Consider the following 22,804-nt stretch of genomic DNA (forward strand, 5'->3'; position numbering starts at 1 on the left):
GCTCAATATGTAATCAAATAAATAGATATCAGAAGTTATTCACCTTAAATTGTGCAGATGTCTTCTTTGAAGTTTAATGCAACTTTGCACTAGAAATTGTCTAATACATGCTACTGCCTATCATAAATACACACAAAAATCTTGACATTTTCTTAATCACGCAAATGAACAAGCATTCTTTTCTATAGGGCCTAGTGTTTACAAAAAAAAAAAAGCAAACTGAAATGTCCCATCAAACAGCAAATGATATTCTCAAACAAATCTCCCAGAATACAATATGCAGATCTCCCAACCTTTCTGAATTTGGAGGAAAGAATCTGATTTTTGAACATTCCCAACTCTTATTTCAATAAGATTTTCAGATATTTCTTGATAATTTCCCTGACCCACTTCTATATGGGAACTGGATATTTCTTTCCTACTTTTGAGCCAAATCATCCCTATTTTTCAGTCAGAAAGTTTGGAATGTTTGCAATATGATCCACAAAGTTTGAGATACATTGTATATACAACTTTCTGTTGTGTGACAAATATTTGACAAAAGACATTCTTCAGCTAATCTTGGGTATTTTCACTAAGTATGACTGTTGCACACTCCAGCTGATCTCACAAAAAAGAGAAGTCTTCTTATAGGCACATAGACCCAAATTACATCAAAGAACACACACCAAGTAATCCTAACTTTCCCGTCACCACGGACACAGCAACTGCAGAACTTCGATTAATCTAATTTTCCTTTCCTCTCCTCCGCAGAAAATGATGGAATGAAATAAGATGAAATACCAGAAGTTTTCACCAATGTGTTTCATTAGCATAAATAGTATTGCTAAATGTAGTCAGGAATTTGGTGAGTTTTCATTTGTTCTGTTAATTCTAAATATTGGCAAGTGAAAAAAAATGACAAAGAAAAAAATTTCAGACCTCAAGATTCACAAGGTATTTCTGGATACTATTTCATGCAATATTGTTGGCTAAGTGTACAAAATTGCCACTCATAACCTCTACAGATATTACTACAAAACAATTAATCAAGAGATTCTTCATATGTTGAGCAGTCACAATATTGTACAATGAACCATTCTCATCAATACAATAAAAGGTAGTTCTTCACAAAATAACAATCCCAGGAAATACCACATGCAACATTTTCTCTGGATCATTTTCTATTTTGATACAAGTATAACATATATTTCCACATTGTTTCCACATGCTGTTAATGTGTACACAGCATGTGTTGAATCTTACAAGCTTTCATGCGCCGATAGTATCAGTAATGATAGATACGGCACATTATAAATGTACTTTATTATCATTATTATAACTATTATTTCATCTTTCAAGTATTTACATCATATGAGATTTCTGCACAGACCTAAAGTAATAGACAGGTATACTCTATTTTATATATTTCTCTCACTCTCCATCTCTCTCACTCTCTCTCCCTAGCCATGCGCATGCAATGCACTGGAACATCTTCCAGATGACAATTGGCACAGGATCCAACATAAAGAATATTACATTCAAAGGGTCTGAAATTCTGCGGAGGGTGGTCCAACTTACAGATACTCCTCTCATCTCAGACCTCCCTGATATAGCGTTTCAAGCCCCGAGGTTAAAACTTTCTGTTTCTTTCAGATAGCAAATGTCATCATCCAATATAATTGTCTGGATGAGTCAGAGTACTGTTGAGAGTATTAAAGGCATACCTTCAACTATAATTTTTGCGAAGTCACAATATTTGCAGCATCTCAAACAAGCCCACAGTGGCAATCTTTTACGCACGACTGCAAGTTATCCAAAGCTTCAGCGTCTTTGCTTGTAGAGCATATCCACATTGTACGACTAAACCTTAAAGGTCCTGTTTACCAATGGGAGCAGTGATTTCAAAAATGTTCAAGTTATCACATTTGATGTATATGTGTAGGTCAGTTGTAAAACCATAGTTCACATTTTGTATATGCAACAATATTTAATACTGATTAAATGAGTGAAATTTTTACATTGTTTCTATCCCTACCTCATATTCTAGGACTATTTTGAAGCACTAAAGCTTATTTTTTGTTTCATTTGCAAATGGTAAATAATGCCTTTAATCAAACCATGGAGCTACAACACTACTGCCCTTGTTTTTCATTTGGTCCACCCCTCCCACAAAAAAAAAAAAAATAGAAAAAACAAAATCTAATATCCTTGCATGGCAAAAAATGGTAAATACAATTGTAATATTCTGCTCATGGTAAAACATTAGAAGGTTTCTAATGTTGTACCATGAGCAGAATATTACAATTGTATTTACAGACTCTGTAACTTGTTATCATGTTCTATGCAATCACAGGCCAGTATTTTAAATATATTTCAATATCAAATATTAAGTATTTGATTGACCCTTAAAATATATATTACACACTGATTCTTGAAACCAGAAAGGGAATCCAATTTGCTTCATTCCTGATACGGGTACCATGGACGCCCCCCTGCGCCCAGACTGATGAGGAAAACATGGCAACACCCACACTGCCACACCCTGTTGATGTATGCTGCAGGGCAACGTGCTACAGTTCCGCATTTTGCCGAGATGCTTCTACGGTGACACGCGCCAGCTGCGACTTGAAGACGTTAGGCACACTGTGAACTGGTGGGAAAAGGGAGACAGAAAAACAGTAATCAAATATACCACGCACTGAGAGGCCCGAATTCACGAAGGTGGTACAAATGAAGCCATGGTTTAAACCATGGACAAAAACCATGGAGCGCCAAGTGTCGAAATCATTCATTTTGTCGATGAAATGATTATTTTGTTACAATTTGTAACTAAATGAACATTTCGTCCACGAAATCATAATTTCATTAACGAAACGGTCATTTTGTCTAGGAAATGACCAATTTGGTAAAGAAATATTCCACGCGACACTTGGCGCTCCATGGCTTTTGTCCATGGTTTAAACCATGGTTTTATTTGTACCACCTACGTGAATTCTGGCCAGAGAGTCCACTTGAAATTATGGATGCTGAGGTGACTGGCTGGCACTATTTTCTGAGGGGCACATCTCCGAAGAAAATAGTGCAATTTCAATCAACAAAGAATCCATAATTTTAGCTGGTACCTTTAAAACAGCACATGGCATATATTTGATTCATATCTTACATTATGAAATTCTTGAAGTAGATAAAAATAATAATAATAACATGTAGGTCTACTAAGAAAAATTTCTGCAACAGTGCAATTAGTGGCCAACCAGTCATCTGCTATGCAGCATCCGCACACACTACATGGTGCATTATATACAAAGTACATACAAAGGAAAGATAGCGTACATATTCAGATCGCCGAGGAAGTGATAGTTTATCTCATTGCCTGAAACTAAAAGTTGATAATTTGCTTTATATTCCACATCTAGGGTCCTAGATATTCCCATTTTATTCCACATCTCAAACTGTTTTAGCTGTCTTTAGGTATGTACCCTTAGGGCCTAGGCTACATAGTTTACTTTAGATGTATGCGCGTGGATGACAAAACAATGAATTTGCTCCGTGCACTGCGCAGCACCGAAATAAAAGTGTGTTGCACTGTGGACTATCAAGTGAACTTAGATGATAGTCCACAGTGCAACGCACTTTTATTTCACGCGTACTCATCTCGCATTAGGACTGTATGGACTAAAGAGATCAGCGAAACAAAAGGGACTATCAACATTGAGTGTAACAAACTTTTCTTCTCAGGTGATGTGATGGGAAAAACTACACTTTATCATGTGATCAGCTCTTGACAAATCCTATAGCAAGATTCTTAGTATGTGGAATATAATAATGAATAGCCAAAATAACAGTATAAAACAAAGAATGATACCTGTGATATAACCTTGGGGAGAAGATGGTGATAATCAGCGGCACACACATCATATCTGTGATGCTTGAACACTGACCAAGCTACATCACCACCAGATGATTAGAGCAGGCCAGTGCAATGTGTGCGATCTCTCTCAAAAAACTTCTCCATCCCCGTGAGAACCAATTTATGAATATTTCAATTTGCATATATGCATATTCATTACACCTGGCAGTCAATTCAAAAACTATGGGCAGGCAACCTAGTGTAAAGTATGCCCCTTTGGACTTGGGAAGTTACTTCCAGTCGATTCAACTCGCTCTGGTGAGAATTTTAATTCAAAAGCATCTGAAAGTGATGTGTTTTTTATTGTTTTCTATTGTTGGAAATGACATAAAATGAAAGTGAAAAATTGTCTCTTTACTTTTAACTTTATTTATTTCAAACAGGAGGCACTGTATTGTTACCTTTACACTGTCAAGTAATATCCATACTAAAGCAATCCTAACAGCATTAATCAACAATAATACTACTAGGATTAAATACCCCCCCCCCCAAAAAAAAAAAAAAAAAAAAAATCAAAATATTGTGCATGCAATATGATGCACTGTTGAAACTCTCAAACTTTGTTGATTATACATGATTGTCTTAAAAATTCAACTACTCAATAGGAAATTCTCACAAGAAAACACCGATTTCTTCACCTTTCTAAAACCAATATTCTTTGACCTTAAACTCGCAATGTATCTTGTATCATTTTGCATTTTCACACTTTATGTGAGTCAACATTTTTGAAAAGAATAAAATAAATAGAAGGTAGCGGTTTCAATCAAACATGGACTTCCATAATATAAGACATTTATGGAATTCATAATCTTTAATCATTTTCATGATATATAATGATAAAAATGGTGAGAAAATGTGTTAATTACATGAAGTAACAAGAAGTCAAAAGGAATGTGCATACTTAGTATAATTTTTTGCTGTGTTGCACAAACCTAGCAATGATGACTTTAATCACCCAAATTAAACATTTTTTAACATTATGAGTATCCATCAAAAGGGAAGTTATAGCTTGATCACAGATCAGCACCACATATCATTTGCCTAATAATGTGGTTGCAATTAGTATCACTGCTAGATGACAATGAGCAAAACTTTTCAATTCCAAAACAACCTAAGTTCAAGTCAAACTTTGATAAACTTGTATCAATTCATTTATCTTGCAATTGCCTGATCTGTCATTTGTCTCATTTGTATCACCGAGTCTACATGACCATGATGGGACATGAACTTCAAGTCTGGAAGAAGGCTAAGAAAGTCAAAAGTCATCTTGGCCAATTCCCCAATTCCAGGTTCACACTGGATCGTTTTACCCATTTATTATTCACACTGACTGCACTACGAGCAAAATAACTTGGCATACGTATCAGTTCACTGAATAGCAATTTCATGTCACACATTATAGGTACACAGCAGTATATTGTAACGTATTACCAAATAGTTCTAGTTCTCACCTTGAGTTTCATCCATGGCGTACTCTCCAGGTTTTAGGGGAGCATCATTGTTGGCCTGTCACACATAGGCATGAAAAAAAAAAAAAAAAGGAATCAAAATATTCCTTTGCAAATTGTTTTGGCATTCAATATAAAAACAACAGTAGCAATGACAACATTTGATATCCCAAAGGTACTGTTTACCTTTGGGAGCAGTGATTTGAAAATGTTCAGTTACCACATTTGACGCATACGAGTAGGTCAGTTGTATTACAAAGCATCCTACCAAATAAAAATATTGCAATGAAACCTAAAATATAAGGGGATATCACTATGTTTCTCACTAAACCACACCTGTAGACGGTTTAGTCTAGAAACAATTTTATTATAACTACTGTTCAAATTTTGTTTATTTTACAATACTTAACACTGATCACACTAATTAACTTTTTTACACCGGTTGGTTTTATCCCTAACTCATATTTTAAAACTAGGCAAACAATTCCTTTAAACAAAGTGAACAAAAGTTAATGCAAATGCAAAGGTTGATGATAATGTTGTCTGCTGTAAAAGTTTATCTGCACTCATGGATGACAATCACTTATGAAAACATTTTGATTCAAAGAGTGGTCATAATACACTTATTGTTACACAACATTAGATTTGTGCAGTCTTTACCTAATGTATATAACCCTTGTGTAAGTCAATGATGCATAATAATGTGGAAGAATCTGCTAAGTCAATGAAAATAAAAAGTTCCAATTACACTCATAGCCTTACAGGTGTCATACCTCCATTCACACAGAATGGTATGCCTTAGTCCCATCAATACAGAGTTGAGTGTTTTTTTTTTTTTGTTTTTTTTTTTTTGAGGAGGAGGAGGGAGGGAGGGTGAGAAAACCCTTTGACAACTAGTCCTGAGTATTCTTGGGAGGGGGTAAATACGAAATGTGCGTTATAGGAAAATCAGTCCATTTTCAACATTTTTGTAACTTCTGAAGGGCACTGACAATTCACTGTATTATTCGGCTTTTATTTTTCTTCTAATCTTTTATTTATCAAGAGGGAAATGAATGTAATCTTGACCACACCGATCACTTACGACTACTTCTGCTGAATGTATCACGGCCCCAGAGACTTGGAGGCGGAACTCTTGGAAGAAGAGGTAGGAGGTACCCTGGGGTCGTAAAACGGTGCAAATGAAGTCGTTCCGGTCACTTTCTATTTGTAACTCCCATTTCTGAGTAAAGCAAGACAACAACATGCAAAACGATATAGTATGTACCACACATTACTACTTATAGATTAGATGTATGTAGTAACAATATCATTCCGCATACTTATTAGATGCAACATCAACGGATAGATTTATCTTCTCTTGAAAATGTGAGAAATAAACTTTGGTTATAACTGAAGAGTGAAGGCTTGAGAGGTCACAATTCTCCTGAAAATTTGTATGAATACATTGAATGTAGGAACGTTTAATTCTCTATGTGCCATTTTCGCACGTCTGACTCAGTCAGTGGCACGCCAAGTTTGCATATTCAGCTCAATCCAACAAAACTGCCAAAACCGATCGATTATTTGACAAATGCCACCATACAATGACAGCTTTTCTTGCGATTCCATTCTAGCAAAGCGTACAGTGTAGCTTGTATTCTGTGTGGTGATTGACTATCTAGCAGTGTTCCCTACTGGACTTGTAAGTAAATTTGAAGTTTCTGTCACTGTTTTCTGTGAAAAAGTCATGTCTCTACAATAATGTATAGCTACTGGTCATTTGGAAGACAAACAATTATACATCTGTCATATAATTTGCATCAAAGAAAAGCTTCACATTTTAAATCAGTAAAAGTTATACAGATTTGAAAAAAAGAGAATGTTTTCCTAAAGCATGACTTTATTGCTGTCTCAGAATAATGTGACACACAGTGGGTTTACACCATGGCACATAAAGAGTTAAAGAAATATGACAGTCAAGATGTGAATATCTACTGATAAATTCAAGAGATCTGATATTTCTAGGCTTAGATGAAATTTCGTGACATCTTCACTGTGCCCTCATGAGTTGGAAGCTGTGTAATGTCATTCATGCACCTCTCCTCTTTGGTTTTGTGCACAGATATTCAGTTTTCTTTAACTCTTCTTGGATACAGGTAGGTCATTGACCTATGCTATTTCAATTACCAGTACATCTACTCAAGCAAACTTAATTCTCGGTATCGCCAATGTGCAGAAAACTTCTGTGCATGCTAAAAAGCCCTGTCACAGATGCACTGTGGATTCCTTGGTTCACTGTAATCTGCCAAGCTCCAATAAGCTGGTCACAGGATGAAAAGCAAAGAAATCTTCAACAAAAAAGTACCTCGAGATAAAGACATAACAGCACAAAAGTTAATATGTAGCCAGAACTAGAACAAGTTTGTCTCCAGTTCTATCACATAATGCATCTAAAACACTGCTTTACATATGGCACCTACGTATTGGTGATACCGAAAATTGATGAAAAAGGTGATAATCTCTTCTCTCACTTTCTTATTGGTCCACCATGTGAATTAGAGGTAACAAGGTGCTCTTCATATGCCAAATTCTCTATTTTCATAATATTACTAGCAGTGAAGGATCAGTTGTCTTGATCTATTGTGACACATTTTCTTTTACATTGCCAATATTAAGGGCCATAATTCTAGAAAGGAGACAAGAGAGAAAGAGAAGATTAAAAAAAAACAAAAAACATACTTACCTCATTTGTTCCACCTTGAGCAACATAAGAAAACTGACAATTGAAATCGCCCTGCAAGCAGAGAGAGGTTGAAAACACAGCTAGTTAATAATATGTTCTTTCACATACAAAGCAACTTAGTTGCTCTGTATCGTGAGAGTCACAGATACATATAAATATAAATTATTATCGACTTGAGATGTTCTTGTGATATTCTGCCAAAGTGAAATCAGTTTGGAGTCCTACTGCACATTGAAAATCTAGAGGTAGCACAACATCAAACTCAATATTACATAAATGTGTGGTTTTGATCAGGAAAATGTATTCATCATGCCAAAGAAATTCTAAATATTGTCAAGAACTATGAAACATTCAAACATACCCCCCCCCCAAAAAAAAAAAAATAATAATAATAATATCCAGCAAAAATCTCATAAATGGTGAAGGTCAGACTTTTCAGTGTTGTGTAAAGTGTAATCCTGGGTTAAGAGGAGGGATTAATTATTTCTGCTTGCTCAACAATGAGAAAACAACAGATACATGATAGAGAATACATGATAGAGAATAGGAAAAAAATTGTTCATCCTACCCCCCCCCCCCCCCCATCATAGCCAGTTGTCCCTCCCACCGCTACATTGTAATATTAGCTACTTCCCAAATCTAATACCCTACCAGTCATGTTATCCAGGTTTATGCTAACTGTTCACTTCAAATGTTAATTGGAGATGGAGGGAAGTGTGGGGGGGGGGGGGAACATTTCATCAAGCATTGTGTCAGATAGTTTATAGTGTTTAAGAAAGCCAATGGAGCAAGTGCCTTCCTGCAATGCCGCTCATTTGGCCGTGTCCTAATTGCCAGACCAAGCTGTTGTGCTATTAAAGACACTCATCAAACTAATACTGGATTATGCTTGTATTGTTTGAGACCTAGCAACCCAGAAAAAGAGCAACAAGCTTGAGATGATTCAGCATTACTTTGCTCGAGTCCTGTACTAAGAGGAATTCAAAGTTTATTATATGAAAATCTGTTTTGGAATGGCTGAGACATCAAAAAACAAAGTAAAACAAAGACATCCTAATAAAAGGTTGGTCCCAACTTTTATTAGATTTGCTCTGTTTTGGATATCTCAGCCATTTCACAACCAATTTTCATCAAATACATGTTGAATCCCTCTTGGAATTGCATGCTCTTTCATATTTCATAAGAGGGTTCTCATTATCTCAACAAAAATTGTTAGAAAGGTGAAGTTAGGTCTCAACCAAAACTATATGATCCCTTTAATGGCATTCAGCTGTTTGGACTCACAAGTAATGTCCCTTTCATGATCTAACAACTCCAGTGGCCTAGTATACTTTACAGGAACGTTGAGCTCAATTCAAGGTCAAGATGATATAAATCCGGGATATACATCAGCATGTCATCATTTCTAGCATGTTTCTTGAAACAGCACCTAACAATTCACATTAGGTAATCCTCAGAAGTTTGTCATCCCTTTTGCAAGAAACCTCATCTACCAGCATTTATTTTTCTCAGACTCCATCCACTTGAGGAACATGCTACTGTACCTCAAAAGTGTGGTCAACTACCGGTAACCATCTGTGGACCAGATCACATGAAGGGTTCAGCAAATCCATCTCTGCCAGTAGAAGAGCTTCTTTTTACTAGCACCAGTTTGCACGCAAGTATTTTGTAGTATTTTAATATCTCACTGCGCACACCACAACTGAGAACGATAATCAGTACATAAAAGATACATGGGGGTAGACTGTAGTTTTCAACAAGAAAAAGCCTATATATGGCCTGCAAAGTGGAACTGTAATTAAAGTCTGTGCTGCTGAAGTTAGTAGAATTTTAGCTGTGCCCTAAGACATCAACATGTTATTAATATTATAAGAATCCAACTTGCTTTAAAAAAAAAAAAAAAAATCCTTCTTCTTCTTCTTCTAAACACTCCTCAATGTTCCATATCTGGAACCAAATGAGGAGGAAGGGGGAGTGTGCAATACTGCTGTTAGTCCTTTTAGCTTGAATCTTGGTTACGGACAAAAAAAAGTTGCTTGCTTAGTACTCATAGTAGTCATTAAAGTGTTGTTGTTGACTATGCTCTGCATGCTGGATGACAGGCAAAAACAACAACAACCAAAAAACAACAACAAAAACACAAAGCCTTGAACCTTGAAGATATAATCCCGATAACTGAGGTTGTCCATAAAGCTAAACTTGGTGGGATGGGTGTATGACAGTAGGCAGGTGACAGTGTTACTGTTTATAGAAATAAGACTAGAGTAGGTGATAACCCCGGCGCGGGGCGCTGTAACCAGTATACAGCCCAACTCGCCTCGGTATGGTTGGGGTTGCTGCTGCGGTTAGGTAGGGTTAGTTTAATTTAGGTGACATGACAGTCAAAGAAAAAAACAAACAAACAAAAACAAGTCTGTTATTTGTCCCCTTCAAAAGGGACTGTGCAAAATGTATAAGACATACAAAGAAGGGGGCCTAGTCATGTCAGCAGTGTTACTATATTACTTGGTCGTAAAGGTCATAATGAAAAAAAAAATGGAAATCCGAGACATGACATTTAATACACTACACGTAATTAAGTATCTGGGACTGGCTTACAACTGTGACAAACCAGTCCCCTAGACTACTACTTACGAGCCCGTGCTCAAAGCTATGTGGATTGCCGCCTGGTTTCACATCAAATGCGATGCTTTCACTTCTCACGAAATGGAGCACCATCAAGTAAATGAGACCGGAAAACATGACTTTGCAGTCCATTTTCTTTGCTTTCTCGGACACGTAGCAGTAGTCGGTAATACAGTATAGCATGCATAGGCCTACATGTGCAATCAGCGAGCGAAGCGTCGTCTTCATTCTACGTGCTGTCGCTTCATTGGTGGCTTGTGCGGTGCTGTTCTGCATTTACATGCTGGCTTTTATTTTGGCAGAGGGGTCCCTGTCGGGAAGAATGGAGATGTATACTTACAGTATTACACCTTTGGATGTCCCCATTGAATCAGGCCCACCTGCAGTTGCGGATCCAGGGAGGAGCGCACTGGGCGCGCTTCCTTTAATTTAATTGTTAAAACAAGAAAAATAAAAAGAAATAAATGCGCGATGGGGGGGGGGGGTGCTGCGTCGCCCCCTTTAATTTTGTAAAGGCACCCCTCTCTTCACGAATCATGGATCCGCCCCCTGCACCTTTGTTTGGTACTGTAAGTGTAGAACCAGGAAAGTGGACCGCTCCATACCAGGGACCAGGGGCGGGAGATCTTTCATTCACGTCCCTGGTAGGACCAGGGAGGCCACCTCCCTGGTTTGATAGGATGTAGCTATCCAGTATGTCAAAATCCGAAATAAATCAAAACCGACCAACAAATCCTTGAGAGAGAGAGAGAGAGAGAGAAAAAAAAAAAAAAAACACGCCTCGACACGACTAGATTGACAGAACTATTAAGACTAGATTACTGAAAAATATATAAATGAATGAATACACTTGTATGAGCAATTACGGCTATAAAGAGAAGACCCCTCCCCCAAAAAATAATAATAATAAATAAAGTTTCAGCTGACCCACGTCATACCACCCCACCCCCCCCCCCCCACACACACACACACTAAGTGAAAAGACAGGAAAAAAGGATGTAATGTGAGTTAAAAGAGAAACAGATCGAGACGAGACGAGAGAGAGAGAGGGAGGGAAATACATACAGGGGGAGGGGGATAATAATAAATGCAGAAAAAAAAGTGGTAAAGACAATGCGCAAGTATATTCTCGATGCAGGGCAACAAAAAAAAAAAGGAAAATTGAGATAAACGATAATAGTTTGGTAAATGATAATCAAACTATTGAATTTTTTTCTTTAAACTAGTTTAAAGAGTGTGCATCATAGAAATGGCCATATCATTGTCCTTCTTTATTTATTCTTTGGCAGTGCTTCAGATGTTTATTTCTGACATACACGCAGTGTCTGTTTTGTAGGCCTTCGCTATTTTGGTCTTGGGACTCTGGATGAGACAGTTGCTGTCGATTGTCTGAATGAAAGACTAGTCCGGGCATCCACATGCATCTTCTTAAGGAGGACGTTTGAAATGATCTTTCTCAGTGTCTGTAATGATATTAATAATATACACCAAACTTCTAGTGGAGTGGGAATTTGAGGCACGGATTTGAGATATTGGACTGTATGAGATTTCTTCCTACATACGTGTACTAATAGCGGCTTTGCGCTATGCTTATCCCTGAGTCTACTGATGGAGCATTCTCAAGACTGATCCCAAGACTGTTCAATGCCAGTCAGTGATGAAACCTGCAAGTGCAGCGGAGGAACGGTCATGAACAGTAATGAAAGTAAAATCATACAAAAATTGTGAACTAAAGAAAAATCGCTTTCAATCAGGGAGGTGAGATATCTCCCTCCTTCTATCAGAGATTTCAGGTGTTGATTACAATCAGTTGGATTCTACCTTCATCAGCTTTTGCTTACCGTTTTCTACAGTAGGCTTTGTCAAACTGGAGTTGACCGGCCGTAGGGGGGGGGGGGGAGGGAGGGGGGGGGGTATTCTCTTTGGTCCCTTCAATGGATTCCACATCACGTTAATGTTCACACTTCTTGACTTAGAATATTCTGCCTGCAGTGGTGGATAGCTGTGGATCCCCCCCCCCCCCCCTTTATATGCTTGTCAGCCGATTAACACCGGAAGTGGTACGAGAAAATAATAGTGAGCTTTTTACAAAGGCTTCATGGCTAAATTACTCTTTAGAAAAGTTTTTGACAACAATAACTGAGCCGCTGTTAAAACGAAAGGGAAAAGAGTCACGTAAGAATGTCTTTACTGTTGCATGGTACATGCATTTTTTTTCATCTTCGTGCTTTGATTTTGTACGAGAGACTATTATGGAAAAAAATGATAGAAACATTCATTCGTTCATTTCTGTTCCTCTCACACATTGAGGACTATCATAATTGCAGTCTATAATGTTCGGAACATTGCATTCCACTGTTGTTATTGTTATTGTTAATACTATTATTATTACTATTATTATTATTATTATTATTATTATTATTACTACTACTACTACTACTACTACTACTACTACTATTATTATCATCATCATCATCATCATCATCATTATTGTTATTATTATTATCATTATTACTATTATTACTATTATTGCATCGGGTTATCATTCAGGAAATAAATGTTAAAGAAGAGAAAACAAGTTATAAGCCAAGATCTGCACCTGAGCATTAGGTAATGTAAAACTCCTATTCTCTTCCTCCCTGTTCTATGCCTTTCTCGTCTATCCTCTCCGAAGGTTCCCTCACCACACACCCAGGCGGGTATCTTCCCATTCTGTAGGTAGGATAAGGAAACTTTTATTAAAGTATATTCCTAGAAATGATCATGTTGACGTGTGGGGCACCGTTTACACATGCAGAGCCCATCTCAGCATGTCGCGACTGAACAGACGTAATAATAATAATAATAATAATAATAATAATAATAATAATAATAATAATAATAATAATAATAATAATAATAATAACAACAACAACAATAAGGTCTTATTTACCCAGGGTAGCCTCTTCAGTGTTGCCACTGTTCTACCAGAGGGCCCTGCAATTATTATTACCCTAGCATTGCCAGGTACCCATTTATACACCTGGGTCGAGAGGGACATAGTGGGTAAAAATATCTTGTCCAAGGACGTAAGCACTGGGCGGGATTCGAACTCGGGTCCTCCGATCGGGAGTCGGGAGTCTTATCCACTATACCACAGCGCCCCCCGTATTCCCTCACTGAGGTAAAGTATGCTGGTAGGGAATCCTGTTTCCTTAATCTCAGTGGTATACAGTCTATCTTTGTAATAATGTATCGATCTTGATAAGTGTTTTTTTTTTTTTTTTGATAGGTAACTATTTCGAGTATTTGTAATGTAATGACATTATGAAGCAGGCAAGAGTTTCGTATTGTAGCGAGGTATGCAATTGTACTCTAGATAATTATGATAAAAGGATGTAGGAGCCTAAAATGATGTGAAGCAATTAAGTTTGTAAGAGCGCTATAAAAATGTAATTCTTGTATTGTTGTACACTTAACATCCATCTAAGCAGACGGTTTGTTCATATCATAATTTCATACGGTATAAAAGTATTAAACAGTTATAGACGATCTGTGGGTGATAAACATAGGACTGAAAGTCTACGGTAATGTGTGTATGTGAGTGTGTGTGTTGGATGTGTGTGTGTGGGTGTGTGTGTGTGTGTTTGTGTGTGTGTGTGTGTGTGTGTGTGTGTGTGTGTGTGTGTGTGTGTGTGCCTGTGTCAGTGTGTATGTGTTATAAAGATATGAATTGTGAAACCTATCTTTACAGCCGACATACATACTATATGGAGCTATGAACGTTGTGGGGATTCCCATAACATGCATTGTCCGTGAAGTCCCTCTGATCGAACATTGTCATTATCATAATTATGTTATAAGGTTATTTGTTTACTTTTAGGGTGGCACGAAAAAATCAAGACAATGAAATAGCAATAAAAAAAGCACTCAGAAAGATTGTGATACGGGGGGGAGGGTGAGATTATGACGAAGAAGACAAAGAATTGAAACAAAAACAAAGAGCATCCCTAAAGTTTGTGTATAAGGCGTATGAGGGAAACAATGTTATTTCTCATTTTTCTAAACGTAGTCAGGCGGTTGGGTAGTAAAAAAAAAAATCGACTCTTGCAGGCATGTTTTATCTGCCAAAATTGCGAATATACCTAATGGGAGTACATGACATACACACTTGCACGCATGAACACACAGAGACGATATATCTACGTATGTCTTTAAAGGGGTGGTATAGTTTTGGTTGAGACCTCAGGTGTCTAAGTTTTTTGGGTGAGATAATGAGAAACCTCATATGAAATTTGAAAGAGCATGTAATTCCAAGAGGAATTTAACGTTTATTTGATGAAATGAAAATTTGTTCTGAAATGGTTGAGGTATCAAAAAAAAAAAACCCAAACAAACAAAAAAACAACCCGATCCTAATAAAAGGTGGGGTCCATCGTTACTGCTTGTTTTACTTTGTTTTCTTTGAATAACTCAGCCATTTTAAAACCGATTTTCATCTAATAAACTTTGAATTCCTCTGAAAATGGTATGGTCTGTAACATGTCATAAGTGGTTTCTTGATTATCTCACAAAAAGTTGAAAGCTAAATCCTCATCTTCACCATTACTATGAAGAGCTAACTTGCCCTCTGTGTGATACGGGTGTTTCCGTGTTTGGGTATTGATGTGCCTCGCACGACATCAGCAAAACCTTGTGTAAGCCATTTGATATCAAGAAATGGCGGAAAAATACAATATTTAGACATTTTTAGGAAATTTTGATTCCCTAAGCCTTTTCTGAGAGTCAGCTGCATGAGTGTTTTTTTCCGAGGTTTTTAAAAAAGATTAACTTGAAAATCCCTTTACTACTATGTTAAGATATTTATAAGCACGAATGTTTGAAGAGTAAATGCATCAGGAGAGGGTGGCAGAATATAGGACCTATGCAAAATGCAAATACAGTGTGCTTTCTGTTGATTCATGAACAGTCAACATAATTTCGGCAGCGAAACGAATATCGGTACGTTCCATGTACCGTTACTACAGTAAGTTTCTACGAATTTTACCAGATCGGTATATGGATACGCCTACAACATCACCTCCCAAACCAAGACTCTACCTTTGACGTCATCTGTCAATCAGCGCTGTGGAGAGGTACTGATTTGTGCGATTAACAAAAGACGTTGGAATGACATTCCCCTTGACTGAGCATGACTTGCATGTTTCCGAGACACTTTTTATAACTAACAAAATACAATATACAGGGAAATATGTACCTAAATATTTTCTGTATTTGGTTTAAGGCTCGGTCACAAATGCCTTTACGGCTGCTACACTGTAAAAACATCGGTGTTAGATTTAAGACCATGGGTGTTAAATCTAACACCGATCAAACTTCAATAGAGGACCACACCCACAGGTGTAGAAAATGTATTGTGACGGTGTTAAAAAGTGTTCGCCTGGCACTTCGTGGTGTTAATTTGACACTGTGGCTGGTGATATTTTTCACACTGCGCTATAGAGTTAATTCAATAATGACACCGCATGGTGTTGGTTTGATATTGGTGGTGTTAATTTCAATGGTATAACACCCGTCCAGCTTCAATAGGGGACCACACCAACTGGTGTTACTGTGGTGTAAATGCATTTACAGATTTTTTTTTGAAAAATCAAGTACTTTATCGGAAAATTCTTTATCGTCTTGTTGAAGTTCAAAATTAACAAGAACTGCAGTAACTAAGAAACTTTTCAAAAAACAATTTTAAGTTTTGAAATGACACCCGGAGGTGTTAATCTAACACCATGAATGAGCACCGGAAATTTAACACCAGCTCGATGTTTCATATTTAACACCGGACTTTTTGCAGTGTACGAACGCCGTACGAACGATATTTAGACAATTTCGTAAGATCTTCTTAAGAAGGCCGTACGAAACCAGCGTTCGTAGACCGTTTGTGGACCATTCGTAAGTTCGTAGCCTGGTCGATGGTCTTGTCCAAGATTTATTTTAACTTCGTACGAAACCCTCTCTTCGTAAGGCGGCCGTTAGAACGTCGTACGAACATCGTAAGAACTATACGCAAGATTTTGTAGGGTCGAGAGACAATTCTAGAAGCCTTAAATTCTTACGATGATTGTAAGAACGCCTTAAGTCGTTCAAAGAGGGCTCTTACGTCTTTCGTAAGAATGCCTTACGAACGGAGATTCGTACGGCGTTCTTACGAACAACTCTTCGAGTTTATAAGGCGTTCGTAAGGGACTCGTAAGGCGTAGGTACACAATTTGTACGACTGTTGAGTTTTAGAGGGTATAAAGCCAAATGCGCGAAGTTCAAATCCTAACTCTGTTCTATACGTGTCCGACCAGAAAGCAAAAGGGACCAAAAGGGAAGGCAATCAAAAGGAAAAGGGGGAAGGGGAAGAAAAGAAAGGAAGGAGATGAGGAGGAAGGAGCGAGAGGGGGAGAGTTGGAGCAACAACCTCCTCCTCATCTACTTGCAGATGCAGCTGCAGTTGTAGTCTCCTTGGCACTATGGCCATCTTGAAGTATGAAACTTTCAACTGTTACAGAATTTTCGACAGGACACGGCAGCGTCTTTTTAACAACCCGACAAAATATACAAAATAAATCGTAAAATCTTCTTACGAATGACTTGAGAGTGCCGTGAGTTGCACGTACGACCATCTTACGACAAAAAGAAATCATAAGATGGCCGTAAGTCTGACGAAAGAATAACTCAAGGCATTCTTACGAAAAACGTACGAATTCTACGGCCATTGTATCATTTCCTTTCTCTAAAATAAGGTTTTAAGTTGTTTTTGCGAATTAAACAGCGTTCGTACGAAATTCGTAAAAAGGCCGTAAGAATCTGTGCCCCATCTACGAATCTCTACGAACTCCAGAATTCGTACGAAGAGTGACATTCGTACGAACGCATCGTTCATACGAACCTTTGTGACAGTAGCTTTATATAATTAGTTTTAGTCTTTATCGTTACATGTCATATTCCATGTTTGAACAAATAAACCATAAACATAGTAAGAAATCTAATGAGTTATTGTTGAATGCAAATAGGTGGAATTAAAGGTGGCATTAAAGGTGGCATTAAAGGTGGCATTAAAGGTGGCATTAATTAAAAATAAACTTTCATATATTTTCATTCTTTAAGTGGGTACATAACTTACCAAAGTGTGATGTCATGGCCATTCATCGCAATGGAAACTGGTTCTGATAAGCAACCTCGCCTCACGGGCCCGATGCTAACCATGCTCTCACACATGGTTCCCGCCAAAGATAATAAGCAAAGACTGTGAAATCACCACTTCGGTTTGTTCACTCTTTACTCCATTATCTTTCCTTTTGATCAACAAAGTCACGTAACGTGATGAGTACATTGAGTGAAATATATTGTGATGCCCTACATACTTAATGAAAATCTCTGTGTTTGGTGAATGTATATGTTGTCATTATGCATGGACAAAAGCCAATCTCACTTAAATATTATGTTTCAGGAGAAAAAAAAATATATACATATTGACGAATATTTTAGTATGTAGAGTAGTTATAAACTATTTTCCATAAAATATTTTTGGCAACATTTTGAACGTCAAAAATACAGATCATCTCACTAAACCATAAAAGAACAAATACATTTCTTTTTTTCCACGGACACAAGATGTGTAACCTTAGTAAGCTATGAATTTGGAGCTGTTTTCAACTTTGTTAGGCTTCATTTATACATAACTACTCAACTAACCATGGCTTTGTCTTTGCCCATCATTATACGGAATCTAATTTTGTCAAAGTCTGATAATGTTACTGATTTTAAATCATTGTCAGAAAATCCTTAGGTCGTCATGTTGATCGCCAGGGGTCGTAAGCCATATTTTAATGACACAAAAGTAAATTGTTTAAAAGTATATGTTGGGGAAATGAGTTTGAAAATACCGAAGAAAATCATATTACTAAGTGTCACTCGACATGATTGATGTCCTACTGGATTATTTGCTTTAACTTGTATTTTGCATGCATTATCAAGTATGAATTTGAAGTGAGACCCCCTCTAAGAATATGGAAATACTGCACGAAGCACCTGAATGTGCTCTATCTCTTATCATTATTCAAGATATTCATAATAAGCAACATCAGGGGGGTGTTACTGTTTCATCAACGTTTGTCGGCGCTGACAACTTGAATCACCATAGTAACAGTCAGTGACCAGAGCATCTCAGCCAATCAAAACCAAGGATTTTGCTGAAATTGGTCAGTGCCGACAGTTGTCGGCGCTGACAAGCGTTGATGAAACACCCCCCAGATGCATGCTCTCTTTTCACACGTGGAATTCTTATATTAACCTTTGTTATTGTCAATCTAATAGTGGCCCTGGATAACTATGCTGCACAGCGATTGGATATTCCTTTTGTCATTATTGTTACTAGAGCATTGTACTTTCTTTAAATCATTACAGTAAAAAAAAAAATTGTCATTATTTCTGACATACATACTTGAATTGGATTTTGCATCGTATTGTGGTTACCCAAATGGTTTTATAAAGACGGAAATAATATGGCTTGTTTATAGTTACATATCTATGTAGTCAAATACTTTTCATGCCACTAAGTACAAATGAAAACGAACAAAATACTCTATTTCTGGGACTTGCTTATTTTGCTTGAATGTATTTTTTCAAGCAATATTATACGTCAATTTGTATGTTATACACTGCAATCGTGTTTATATCATGCGACAGTTGAAGTATCTCATAATCTTTCCGGCAGGCAGACGGTTGTTTAATGTCAGCAACACACGATTATATACCACTACAGACAGCGTGAGTGATAAACATAGGATTGATTGTTTAGAGAAATGTGTGATCGTGTGTGTATGTGTGTGTGTGTGTGTGTGTTTGTGTGTGTAAGGGCGGATACAGATTCTCCGTAAAGTGGGCGCCTTCACAAAATTAAAGGGGGGGGGGGCGGACGCCCCCACCATTTTTTCCTTTCATTTCTTTTGTTTTAACAAAAACAAGAACAAAAACAAGGGGGCGTCCCCGCCTGGATCCGCCACCGGAGTGTGTGTGTGTGTGTGTGTGTGTGTGTGTGTGTGTGTGTGCGTGTGTGTGTGTGTGTGTGTGTGTGTGTGTGTGTGTGTGTGTGTGTGTAGAGGCGTGAATTGTGAAATGTATTTTTACAGACATCCCATACAAAACAGTAGAAACACAGTGGGATTCCCCGTAAATGTCTGAGACAGCAGTCTTCCTGACATCTATATTATGATAATTATGATCTAGGCCAGCAAGGAGCCATGTGCAAAGACAAACTATCATCTGGTGGGGAATTTCCGCTCTCCTTCCACAGTATAATAATATGGAATTGAAAATAGACATAGCAAAGGCATATTTCATGTTATCAGCTTTATCAATGTGCTCAATGAGGACTCTCAGAAATCAAAAGGATCAAATCATGTTTAGACTAAATTGGGATTCCTTCATTTTCTTTGTTTTTGAAATTTTACATGTTTCACTTTCATATACACACAATTCACAGTTACATGATACTTGTGAATTGAACCCTGGAACATAACACGAAAGAGTAATTCTAGCAACATGATAGCAACAATATAGGAAGGTGTTGATTATGGCTGTCGTATTAATAAACATGTAATCATTATCCATGAATGCAGTATACAGCCTGTACAGTTTCGAAAGGCAAGTTTACTGGTAAAGTCACGTTTAAGGTTCAGTTTACCTTTGCGAGCAGTGATTTAAAAAAAAAATTCAAGATACATATTTGATGCATATGATTGTGTAGGTCTGTTGTATAAAAAAACATCCTACCATAAAACATTTTCGCACTAGAGCCTAAAATATAAGGAGATATCATAATTTTTCTCAAAAAACTTTAAATGTAGACGGTTTAATCTGGAAACATTTTTATTTAACTATTGTTCACATTTTGTGCATTTAGCAAAAAAATTAACATCGATAATACGGATTCAAATTTTTACAGTGGTTGTTTCTATCCCTAACTCGCATTTTCGAACTATTTTAAAGCACTAATGCGGGGGTTTTGTTTCATCTGCAGATGATAAATTATGACTTTAACAGGAGGAAAAATGACCCAAGATGGCTTTATACTGTTGACTAGTATGTATTTTTATTGTGGTTGCCGATGTATAGGTGAGATCTATTGAAAACTGGTACCTTGTATTGCGTACGTCTGTAGGCCTTACCAGATCAACAGAGAGAGAAAGAGTACAAGTAAACCAACTATAAGCACACATCCTCATAACAAAAACTCGCATTCGCCCCGTGACTTACAGACTCCACACACACACACAAACACACACACATACGCACAAACACAAGAAATATATAGTATCTCCCCTCAATCAAAATGGAATAATTTGGTAAAGAATAAGTCTCGACAAAAACAATTTCACAGGGATATTTGCGTACTTGGATACTGGATAACTGTTCAAATTCATGAAATTCTTCCGTCGAGATGCTTTTATTGCAACTGATTGACAAATTACCCTGCATCGACGTAAATAAGCACTGAATTGATCAGTGTTTTAGTAGTAGCCATGATAAGAATTTAAAAAAAAAATCATGGGCATAAGTCATAATCTAGTGGAGATGAAGCCTGTTCGGTGTTCAGGAGGTCGTGGGTTCGAATCCCGCTCGAGTATGTACGCCCATGATTTTTTATCATGGCTACTACTAAAACACTGATCAATTCAGTGCTTATTTACATCGATGCAGGGCAATTTGTCAATCAGTTGCATTTGTGTGACAGTAAGATTCATCTGTAAAGTCATCCATGAATGAGCACGCATTCAAAACGAAATTGGTCACTTCTTCAAAAAGTGCCGAAAGTCATTGTGTGTTGTTTCTAGAGAATGCTGAGAGTGTTGCTGTTTAATCACCCACACTGATCCCTTTATGCCATATTGATAGTTTTTTTTTCTTTTTACATTTTTTTTTTAAGTTTCAATTCAATTTTTGAAATTATCAAGTATAAAATAATCATATTCAAAAAGCATCGTGCTCACTAAACTTAAAAAAGTGAAAAGTGTCAGGATAAGACAGTGTGAGGGGGTCAAAGGACGGATGAGAAACCATTAGCATCACTTTACAAACAAGAACAAACTGTTTCTTAAAGACTCCAAAAGGGCTCTTGCGACTTTGAAATGTGACTATTTGCTAAAAAATTATAGTCTAAATTAGTTTTATGTGTCCTCACTCATCTGCATGACTAAACTGATCAGTCACAGATTCACACATAAATTAATCAATGCGTGTAAACATACCCTTGCCAACTTATTCTGTTCAAAAATTTTTCGTCAAACATTGTTGAAATTAACGCTATTTTAATTAAGAGAACAAGTCCTTTTTCTTGTTTTCTTTTGTCTATTTTAATACATTATATTATATTTTATTATATTATATCATATTATATATTATATTATATTATATTACATTATATTATATTATATTATATCATATTATATTGTATCATGTTATATTATATTATATTATATTATATTATATTATATTATATTATATTATATTGTATTATATTATATTGTATTATATTATATCACATTATATTATCTTATATTACATCTTATTATATTATGATTTTATGTTTACTTTGGGGGCGGGTTCAAACACGGAAAATAAAGACATAGCAATGAGTGGAACAAAATCTTTGGGAGAAAGATTAGAGCGCTGAAATTATTTGGCTATCAATCCCAATGATATGTTGACAGAGAGCCCATAATATCCATACCTGATCGATTTATGCTTAAGTATAGTGACGTCCGTGACGTGATTTGGATAGAGCCTAGAAAGTTCGATAGTGACGTGTGCAGAAGTTGGCATTATCAGTAATTAGGACCTATCATCGACGTACAGTTCGTCCTTCAGAAGTGCATGCTGTTGGCGTATATGAAAGTGTTCATCATCTCTCCTTGTATCAAAGGAGAGCCGTCATAAAAGAGGCATTTTTTAATCTCTGCAGTTGCAGCATTATAGTCTTTCCAACAAGACGGTTTGTCATGACTTTTATACTTCAGACTATTTAAGAGATATATACAAAAAGCTGAATGTGGGTAGAGATATTATATGTCATTTACGTATATAATACACTTA

General features: G+C 36.8%; 1 protein-coding gene across 1 annotated transcript; it reads right to left on the reverse strand.

Annotated features, from left to right (window-relative positions):
• Window positions 1-2,185: 2,185 nt before the first annotated feature.
• On the reverse strand, window positions 2,186-10,873 carry LOC140230485 (myeloid-derived growth factor-like). The gene is made up of 5 exons (XM_072310640.1): window positions 10,700-10,873; window positions 8,066-8,116; window positions 6,425-6,562; window positions 5,344-5,398; window positions 2,186-2,632 (listed from the first exon to the last, which is right to left on the reverse strand). The coding sequence occupies exons 1-5, from the start codon at window positions 10,871-10,873 to the stop codon at window positions 2,553-2,555; spliced, it is 498 nt and encodes a 165-aa protein (XP_072166741.1). The 3' UTR covers window positions 2,186-2,552.
• Between the last annotated feature and the right edge of the window lie 11,931 nt (window positions 10,874-22,804).

The sequence above is a fragment of the Diadema setosum genome, chromosome 7 (genome assembly GCF_964275005.1).
Source record: "Diadema setosum chromosome 7, eeDiaSeto1, whole genome shotgun sequence".
NCBI lineage: Eukaryota > Metazoa > Echinodermata > Echinoidea > Diadematoida > Diadematidae > Diadema > Diadema setosum.